This window comes from Triticum aestivum, chromosome 2A, assembly GCF_018294505.1.
Source record: "Triticum aestivum cultivar Chinese Spring chromosome 2A, IWGSC CS RefSeq v2.1, whole genome shotgun sequence".
In the NCBI taxonomy this organism is placed as follows: Eukaryota; Viridiplantae; Streptophyta; class Magnoliopsida; order Poales; family Poaceae; genus Triticum; species Triticum aestivum.
The window spans coordinates 24,634,530-24,645,069 of NC_057797.1; the positions used below are offsets into that span (position 1 = coordinate 24,634,530).

The 10,540-nt window shown below is 46.1% G+C and overlaps 1 protein-coding gene across 1 annotated transcript; it reads left to right on the forward strand.

Moving 5' to 3' along the window:
- Nucleotides 1–998: 998 nt before the first annotated feature.
- Nucleotides 999–2,709, forward strand: LOC123184418 (berberine bridge enzyme-like Cyn d 4). The gene has a single exon (XM_044596545.1). The coding sequence runs from the start codon at nucleotides 1,014–1,016 to the stop codon at nucleotides 2,610–2,612; it is 1,599 nt and encodes a 532-aa protein (XP_044452480.1). The 5' UTR covers nucleotides 999–1,013; the 3' UTR covers nucleotides 2,613–2,709.
- The last annotated feature ends 7,831 nt before the right edge of the window (nucleotides 2,710–10,540 follow it).

Below are 10,540 nucleotides of genomic sequence, written 5' to 3' on the forward strand. Positions count from 1 at the left end.
TCATTAGCCTCATCCACGGCATTCACTATGTGCAAGAACAAATATATGCTCATCTGAAAGTGACGTCGAAAAACCTTCATGGTACATTGGGTCCGATTTAAAGTAGTACTTATGGAGAAGCTTTACGCCAGCAATACTATCTTGGGGAATAATTCTCCTACCCTTTATCGAACCTTTGATGTTCAACACATGCTCTTATTGCTTCTGCAATTCTTCCTAGCTGCTCGTCATCATCATTTCAGCATCTTCGTCGTCCGAATTCAACTAATTGATGACTATCTGCATATGAACTCGTCAAGGTCCTTGTTTCCATACTTATCATACGACGACGAATCCATCGTTTGCCTACGAATGAACAAAGAATAAAATACTATTCAGACATTTCATCAAACACATAAAGCGTGAGGAGTATGTCCAAAGAAGTTGCACGTACCTGGGCAACGTCTGATGGCGGCGACCTTGTCCAGTGATGGCAGAGTCGGCGGCGTTGTTGATTGGGCCCTTCGGTGACGGTGCTATGGGTTGGGGATGACGGTGGAGCTAAGGTGGCAGTTGTGTGGATGAGGCAAAATGAGGAGAGAAAAGGGACAGGTCAGGCTAGGTCGGGAATGTTCTCAAAAGATTTGAAATGGGCCCTGGCCGATAGCCCGACGTGATAGACGCGTCCGGGCAACCCCATACCGCCCACATATGGGCTGGGAATGGATGCCAGGCAGCCCAAAAGTAATTGAATGAATCCAAAGAGATAATTTAAACTCATTAAAAGCCTTCCTTTCTAACACTGCCCCCTTTAACTTTCTACCATAGTTAGGGCCATGTTGATAAGTATTTATCTATGACCAATTAATATTTATCTTTTTATTGAACGAGGTAGTAATTAAATTGGAGAGTCCTTATCTTTGGGTCACATTTATTTCCTACTCGATATGGGGAGAGACATCCATGCTATATAACGAGGTGAATCAGCAGCACAGAAGCACCGTGTCAGTGTCAGCGTAGGCAGATCCACCGAAATGGCAAGCATAGCGCTCCTGCTCACGGTTTGCTTCTTGGGCTTTTACGTGCCCGTCCCTTCCCTGGCGTCCTCCTCCCACAACCACAACGACTTCCTCCGGTGCCTCTCCACGAGCCTCCCCAGCCAGCTCGTGCTCACGCCGAGCTCGCCGTCCTTCACGCCGCTCCTGGTGTCGTCCATCAGGAACGCCAGGTTGGTGGCGCCGGCGACGGCGAATCCTCCGCTGTGCATCGTGACGCCCACAAACGCATCGCACGTCCAGGCGGCCGTGCGCTGCGGGCGCCGCCACAGCGTGCGCGTCCGCGTGCGCAGCGGCGGGCACGACAACGAGGGCCTCTCGTACCGGTCGATCACCCCCAACAGCGAGGCGTTCGCCGTGATCGACCTCGCCAAGCTCCACGCCGTCCGCGTCAACCCGCACGAGGCCACCGCGTGGGTCGAGACCGGGGCGACCACCGGAGAGCTCTACTACCGCATCGCCACGGCCGCGCCAGGGCTGGGCTTCCCGGCTAGCGTGTGCCCGACCGTGGGAGTGGGAGTGGGGGGCATCATCAGCGGCGGCGGCATAGGCCTCATGATGCGCAAGTATGGACTCTCGGCCGACAACGTCCTCGACGCCACCATGGTCGACGCCGACGGGAACCTGCTGGCGAACAAGAAGGCCATGGGGGACGACCTCTTCTGGGCCATCCGCGGCGGCGGCGGCGGGAACTTCGGCATCGTGCTGGCGTGGAAGCTAAGGCTTGTACCGGTCCCACCGAAGGTGACCTTCCTCAAAATCGCCAAGACCATGGAGCAGGGCGCCGTCGACGCGGTGACCAAATGGCAAACGCTCGCACCGGCGCTCCCCGACGACCTCAGCGTACGTGTCGTCATCCAGAAGAGCCAGGCCAACTTCCAGTCCCTGTACCTCGGCAACTGCAGCACGGTGGTGGCGACGATGCGCAGCCGGTTCCCGGAGCTCGGGGTGACGAGCGCCGACTGCAAGGAGATGAGCTGGCTGCAGTACACGGCGTACATATACTTCGGCGACGCCATCAACAGCAAGCCGCTGGAGGCGCTCCTCCTCAACCGGTCCACGACCCTGGGCCCCTTCGTCAAGAACAAGTCGGACTACGTCAAGAAAGCCCTCACCAAGGAGACCTGGAAGAAGATCTTCCTCTGGCCCAACGGCGGCGGGTCGGGGCAGCTCATCCTCGAGCCGCACGGCGGAGCAATGGGCAGGATCGCTGCCGACAAGATCCCGTTCCCGCACCGTAGCGGTGTGCTCTACAACATCCAGTACGTGGAGCTATGGAACGGCAAACAGGCCGGGGGCGACGTTACGCCTACGCCTAACTGGATCGGGGGCCTGTATGACTTGATGACACCGTACGTGAGCAAGAGCCCGAGGGGCGCGTACGTCAACTACCGAGACCTTGACATGGGCGTGAACAAGGTGGTCGGCGGGGTCACATGCTACCAAACTGCCAAGGTGTGGGGCAAGAGGTATTTCGGCCCAGCAAACTTTAGGAGGCTCGCCAAGATCAAGCGCAAGGTTGACCGCACCGACTACTTCCGCAACGAGCAGAGCATACCGCCACTTCCCTTGAACTAGCTAGTGGTCAGGCTGTGCAAATCAATCGCATTTGACTTTATTGTAACTACTACTGTAATAATAATTCGGATGGGCTAAAAAGGTCATTTGCATTTACCAACATAATTATGATAAAGTGCTCAGTTTTTTTTTTCTAATATAAGTTTTCCATTTTTCTTATTCTCCGCTGCAAGTGGATTTGTGTGAAATTACGAGATATTTTAAGACTGCACCACTATCAAGAGATTACTACTATGAGGTAAAATATTAGTATATGCCAAGGCCAAGTGTATTTCAACGGGGACTCGGCAAATGAGCCATTTGCCAAGTGTACTGGCGATAACACTTTGGAACAAAATGATACTTGGCAAATCATAATATTTGTGAGTATAATTTTTAAAGAAAAGTATATTTTTCGTCCCTTAACTCTTAGCGAAGTCTAGATTTGGTCCCTCAACTCCAAAACCGGACAATTTGCACCCTCAATTTTTGAAACCGGATAAGTTTCGTCCCTCAACCCAGCCGACTGGATTTTGACACTGACTCACTCCGGTTTTGACCAGTTGTAGTGCCCACGTGGCAAGGTAACTCTTTCCTTCCACCTACTATGGTATGGACATTTTGACAAACATTTGGCGTGCAATGTCTGCCATTGCCAACGACCTGCCTCCGTCGCACCATGTTCATCACCACCACAAGCATAAACTCGCACAGCGTGCGTCCGGGCGTGCTGGTGCTGCGTCGGACTTGCCGCTCTCGGTCGGCTTGGTGCACCGGTGTTCAAGTCCTGCGTTCAAGTCCTTTGCGTCCAAGTCCTCATTGACAGTGAAGTCGACGGGTCATCCTGTGAAGTGGACTGATCGCCGGGCTCGTCGGGGGAGCAGCGCAGCTCGACGTCCTCTCAGTTGCTGCTGTCCTCATTGACAGAGTGCTCACTGCGGCAATCTGGCGATAGTGCAGTGTTTAGCCGTGTCATCCCCTTGGCCGTGGTGGCTCTGCACGTCGGCACTCAGCGTCAGGGATGCCGAAGCTTGCTGCGCTCATGTCCGGGTTCAGGTGCGCAGTGGCGGAGGCAGGGGGTGCTGGCAGGGGCCTTGCCCCCCCCCCCCCTATGCTCTCACAAATACACCTATATGTACTCTTAATCCTTTATTTGTTGGACAAAATTAGCCAGGTTTAGGTGATTTGGCCCTCTTTAACATTGTATGACATGTTTTGGCCTCCTTTATATTCAGTTACTGGCTCCGCCACTGCAGGTGCGCCTGTGCTGGAAGACACGAATGATGTGCAGCTGGAGGAAATGTTCGACCTGTGCTTGTCTGACGTGTTAGCATGATCATTCGTGCATACCGTGGGCATGATGCATATCTGCATGCGTGTGTGTACAGGTCCGGGTCGTGCGCTAGGCCACCACCAACTAGCTATCGCCGCGCACCCCTGCCCGGCCTCCGCGCATAGGTCCTCCTGGCCGTCCTCGCGCTCACCGTGTGCTTTTGTCGCTGCCAACGACGGTGCTGTTGATGCCCTACGTCGCCCCGAGCCTACACCCGTGGCCGTGAGGCACCGTCCCCCGCTCCACGAGCGCGCGTAGTCAGATGAACTTGTGCAGTGAGCATGCGTGCCGTCATGCTCGGTCTCCGTGCTTTGCGGCGAGCATGATGCGGGTTTCAACGCGCTTCGTCGTCTGCGCCCTGCACCGCTGCGTCTCCTCGTCCGGGCCGCGAGGACGAGTTTGACTGCCGCCGGCCGCCGCTGCTCGATCCCTGTAGCCGGACAACCTCGCTCCTTGAATGCACCCGCTCCGCGGTCTTCCCCATGAAGTCCTCTGGCGATGAATCTTGGTGCGGTGGTGATGGAGTCACTGGTCAACGTGGCCATGGACGCATCGACTCGCTTCAGACCTTGCACGCCAAGTGCTTGATAGAATGCCGACATTAGAGATAAATCAAAGGGGAGAAATAGATTGCCACATGTATTAGAACCAGTCAAAACCGCGCTGAGTCAGCACAAAAACAGCTTTGGTTGGATTGAGGGACGATATTTGTCCGGTTTCAAGAATTGAGAGTGCTAGTTGTCCGGTTTCAAAGTTGAGGGACTAAATCTAGACTTCCCCAAAAGTTTAGGGACGAAAAGTACACTTTTCTCTAATTTTTATAAGACACTCAGCAATGGAGGATAATTTGCATCGATTTTGGGTACTCCCTCCTTCCATCTATATAGGGCCTAATGCGTTTTTCAAGACCGCCTTTGACTATTGATAAAATTAATACTATATGACATGCATAATGTGAAAATTATATCATTGAAAGCTCCTTTCACATACGAATTTGATGATGTGCTTTGTATAAGTTGCATGTCATATATTATTGCTCTAACATTTGATCAAAGTTAGCCTGAAAAAACGCATTAAGCCCTATATAGATGGAAGGAGGGAGTAGTTATAATGGCGGACTGGAAGAAAAAATCGAAGAAACGCATGGTTTGTCATTCCTCTTGCGGGGAAATCTTACAAAACGCATGCCCTCCGGTCCTCACATGACCCTCATTGTCTCATCACACGACAAGCAGTCATGCCCTAACATCTTGGGGATCAACTGGAGCACAGAAGATTGCGTTCACCTCTTCTAGACGCCGCCACGCAGCAAAAGTGACGCAGATTTGGAAAGAAAAATTGAGGAGGGTAACTCTGTCTTTTCTTGTCAGTTAATTTCTCTAGAAGATGGTCAAATTCCAGGCAAGTTTGTGGCAAAAATCAGTTACATTATAAAAGAAGCGCAAATTGTGAAATACAAAGATTAACTTCCTGAAAATCAAATGGAGAGAAAAACAAACAGCCCTGCCCGACGAACAAAAGGTAGGTGTTTGGTACCCTACACGCTTTTTGTGTTTTTGGGAAGCCTGACTAAGTTGGGTCTGCAACTTGTTTGTTCTCCACGCATGCTTGTTTAGTAACAAGCATTTACTTCCCAGATGCAACGTGCTGATGTTTGGTTACGTGCCCACAGATGATAAATCTCACCTCTTATCCAAGTGGTGAACTTAGCTCGCGTGGGCATTCGAGGTAGAAGAAGGTGTGGCAGCCTTCGGATGCTCATCCAACAATCACAAAATCGGTTGGGCGCGAATCGTTTTTCAGGCGATTCGCGCGCAAGTGTGACACGTTTGTACACTCAATAGGAAAATGTATATCAACTCATCTACAACCATAGCAACGGAAAATGTGCGACACAAAAGTCATACAAAACATCGAGATGAAGCTAGCAATCAAAGGAATTTAACAGTCGACTAGGTGCGACCATTACGCCAAAATCCATCGTTTCTTAACATGCATACATGAACACATTTGCGCCAGCTAACGAGACTGGCACTCCCGCACACGCTCTCATGGCCCGCCGAACACGAAGTTTCCCGCTCGCTCGTTTTTTGTGGTTGGACATGTTGACTGTTGCCAGTTCACTTTCAAAAAAAATATCATTAGAAAATAATAAAATTTCAAAAACACAAATTTGAAAAACTTCAAGAATTTAAAATAACTTCATAAATTTCAAACACTTTTTAAAATTTATAAAATCACATTTTTTAAAAAAATTTACAGAATTGAAAAGAATTCATAGATTTGAAATTTGATCACCATTTATAGGAAAAAAATTCATCAAATTTGGAGAAAATACGTGAGTTTGCAAAAAATTTATGAATTTGAAAAAAACTGTGCAAATTTGAGTAAGTTCACGAATTTAAAAATTGTTCAAAATTTTCAAAAAACATTTCATCAAATTATGGGAAAATTGCGAAATTGGGAAATCTCACGAAATTTGAAAAGTTCATGAATTTTAAATTGTTCACAATTTTCAGGAAAAAGTTCATGAAAATTTAAAAAAAGTTAATGAATTTAGAAAAGGCTCATGAATTTGAAAAAAAAATCGTGATTAAAAACCTAAAAAAAATTCATGAAATTTTGTATAATAAAAAAGATAAATACAAAACAAAATGATAAAATAAAAATGAAACAAATGCAAGAAAAAACGACAAAACTTTGAAGAAGCCGGTGGTTGATCAAAAACTACATGCACCGATCGATTGCACTAGCCTATATTGTGAAAAGGAAACGAAAAAGCAAAATGATCTGATCCCAAGGACAAACAGGGACGTGCGCCCGTTTACAAAATGAACTATTACCGACTCATAACGCAAAAGAGACCAAATAAGGTTCGGGCACCAGAGCAACCGAGCTTTTAATGCAAACCAGAGCCACCAAGTGTCCTAAAGTTGTATTCCTCATATCTGGGTCTGAAAATACTACGCGGCGACTATTTCTCGCTTTAAGCAAGACTCCCGTTTAGTCTCGCTGAACATCTTTCTCTGCAAGGAAGTTATCGGACCGGCCCAGTTTTGCTTTTTTTCGTTCACAATAGCTCGCTACGCTTCGTTTGCTCTTTCAGGGTTTGTTTTCCATCGAGTTCCTTCCCAAGGTGAGCTTCCTTCGCTGGTTTTGCTAGATTTGTTTTTTGTTTTTCTTGTTTTCTCACAAGTTTCTCTGGTTTTTCTTTTTTCCTTTTAATTTTCTCTATCTTTCCTCTCGGTTTTCACTAGTTTTTTTGTTTCTTCTCTATTTTTTATTTTTTTATTTTGTTTTTATTCGGTTTAATTTTCTAGGGTTTCAATGTTTTATTTTCCTTTGTTTTTATCAGTTTTCAATGTTTTCCATACTATTCACATTTGCTTCTTTGGTTTTATTTTCGTTTTTTATTGCCTTTTTGTTTATTTTTTGGTTTACATCTTTTTTGTGTTCTTTTATTTCTTTTTTTTTCGCTATACATTTTCATATATGTCAAGAACATTTTTTAATACACATGTTGCATTTTTTAAATACAAGATTAACACTTTCTTGATTTACATTTTTCAGACACAACTTTAACAGTTTTTTTAATACTTGTTATAAAAATTAAATCCTTGAATAAAATTTTCGTATACATGACAAAAAAAATTCATCATTTTTTATTACATGGTCAAAAAAATTTCTGTAAACATTAAAAGAAATTCAAATGCTTGATTAATTTTTTTAAATAATTGTTTCTCATTTTTTTTCAAATACTTAATTAACATTTTTATATACATGGTAAAAAATATCGACATTTTTTAATATATGGTCGATATGTTTTCTGTAGACATCTAATATTTCTCAAATACTTGTTCAGAATTTTTTAAATTCTTGATTAACTAATTTTATATACATGATCAAGAAAAAATCATCATTTCTTTAATACATGGTCAACATTTTTCTATACACATTTAACATTTTTCTAATGCTTGATTGACAATTTTCAAATGCTTGATTAACATTTGTCAAACAAATGGTCAATTCTTTATACATTTTTTGTATACGTGATAAACATTTTCTCTATACACATTTATTTATTTTTAAATGTTCGGTTGATATTTTTGAAATGTTTTTATAGAGATTTTCTGAAATATATATTTTGAATATTTTAAAGTATGTACAGAAGTAAAAAAAGAAAACATAAAAAAGGAAAAGAAAAATGAGACTGTAGCCTCCCGCGCAGCTGGGCCGGCCCATCTCGAACAGAAAACACGAGGCTTGCCCTCTGTCTCATTTTACAGCGAGGCATAGTCACGCAACAACACGGCCCGGACGGGCGAAAGTCGTCAAAAGTCACATCCCAATGTTGTTCTGAAAGTACTGAACCAATGTTGTTCTATTAGTACAAAAATATTAGTTCTTGGCCATGTGTATTCACGTCTGCTCCTTTTCTAGTGGATAGCATATCGGCGAGAATGGACGCGTCAAGTCCTTTTCTATGGTGAGGAGGATGCATCTGTCCGTGATGTGTTTACACTCCATTGGCGTTTCTATGAAGGCAGAGGCACAAGGCCTCGGCCCATTGGTATGGAAATAATGCAAATAGTTCGAGTAACTGTCAGCATGGCTACGGTAACATGGCTACGGTAAGGACACTGACCACTCAATTCCTGATATTTTTTAATTTTATTGGAGATTTTAAGTAGAGTAATTAAAATTGCTTACTTTTTGAGAAATTATTCCTATTTATGGTTTCCCATATTTCATTTGAGTTTGGGGCCAGCTTCTCTAGCTGTAGGCCCACCACATTTTCTGGATTTCTATGGGTGAGAGCATCCAAGCTGTGGATTTGTCTCAAGGAAGTTTGCGGATGATCGAAGATCACATCGACATCTATGTCAGGACCCCGACTCAATGCCACATAGATCTAGCATGTAACACTTCATATCACTTTGCGGCCTCACGCACGGTATTCCCACGGGTGTCGCCTTACCTTTACCCGGGACCGTTTGCGCCTTTTGGCACACGTATATGACAGTGTCGCTAGCATCCATATGATAAGGAGCCCGGGCTGACATGGCTAGTCGTAAACCCAAAGTGGCACAAACTTACAGGGACAGGCATCCATGACCCAGCATCGAACGTGTCGGTCATCAGCGAGTGAATCCAGGCTGTAGCACTGGGCTAGCAGGACTCCGGTGAGTCGGGCTGTAGCGGGCTAACAGGACTCCGGTATTCACCGCGTGACATTTCCCCGAAAGGACAGACACAGGAACGAAGAAGGACACATGCCGGCCAGCCTAAGTGTTCCGGAGCAGTAGCAAGCTACCATGGCTCGATGGAAACACTAGGAGACATTTCCCCGTAAGAGAGGCTACTAAAGATAAACAACTAGATGGTCAGATCCCACACATACCAAGCATTTCAATAACATACACACAATATGCTCGATATGTGCAAATACAACATGGCATCACAACATGACTCTATGACTCAAGTAATCTATTCAATAGGCTCCGAGGAGCGAGATATTACAAACATGGGTCTCATGACCCAACGTTCAGAGCATACAAATCAAGCACAAGCGGAAGCTATCATGTCTGAGTACAGACATCTATAAATGAAAAAGGCTGAGAAGCCTGACTATCTACCAAATCCTGCCGAGGCACAAGATCGTAGCTGAGGTAACAAGCTAAACGTCGAAGACCACGCGGAAATACTAGTGAGACTGAAGTCTCTCTGCAAAAACATAAAATAGGCAAACGTGAGTACAAATGTACCCAGCAAGACTTACATCAGAACTATCTACATATGCATCATTATCAACAAAGGGGATGGTGGGGTTTAACTGCAGCAAGCCAGCTTTGACTCGGTGGCTAACCTGAACTACGACTGCAAGTAACTCTTTTGAGGTGGCGCACACGAGTCCACATATTCACCATATCAATACACCACTATGGATTCGCTCCCGTCTCCCTACGAGAACGCCATCCATAGCACTCACGCTTATCTTGCGTATTTTAGGGTATCCACTTTCACTTGTCTATGAACTGATATAAGCAACCCAGAAGTCCTTTCCCGCGGACACGGCTATTCGAATAGATCATATTAACCCTGCAGGGGTGTACTTCTTCACACACGCTCTCACCACTTACCGCCGTTTACACGACATGTACTCGGCAACCTTCAAGCGGAAGCCCAACGTGGGTGTCGGCCACGGCCTGCCTAAACACTCAAGTCTCTAGTCCAGGTTTATCGCCTATTCGGGTTCCATCCATGAGGAGATCCGGCCGGAGTTTCGCTCACAGCCCCAAACGATGTGAACAGGGTTCCGTGACACCAAACGGGCGCCCGGTTTACCCGGCCACGTGCCTACCGCATCACAGCCCACCCCTACGGTCAGCGCTGCCCACGGCCTCCAGCATACTACAAACACAAGAAACTACTTGCAACTCCTGGACAGAGGACAAGGGTGATCAAGAAGCCGAGAGGGTCCATTGGTTTCGGGCCCAATGCGTGGTAGTAGCTGAATCATGGATCACAAACACAGAACTCAGTTCCTGAGGACGGCTGCAATGAGACAACCCACCATGTACTCCTACATGGCCTCTCACCGCTACCTTTACCAAAT

Bases quoted from the DNA above. Each gene is read 5' to 3' on its own strand.
- LOC123184418 (XM_044596545.1), top strand. From the start codon at position 1,014: ATGGCAAGCATAGCGCTCCTGCTCACGGTTTGCTTCTTGGGCTTTTAC.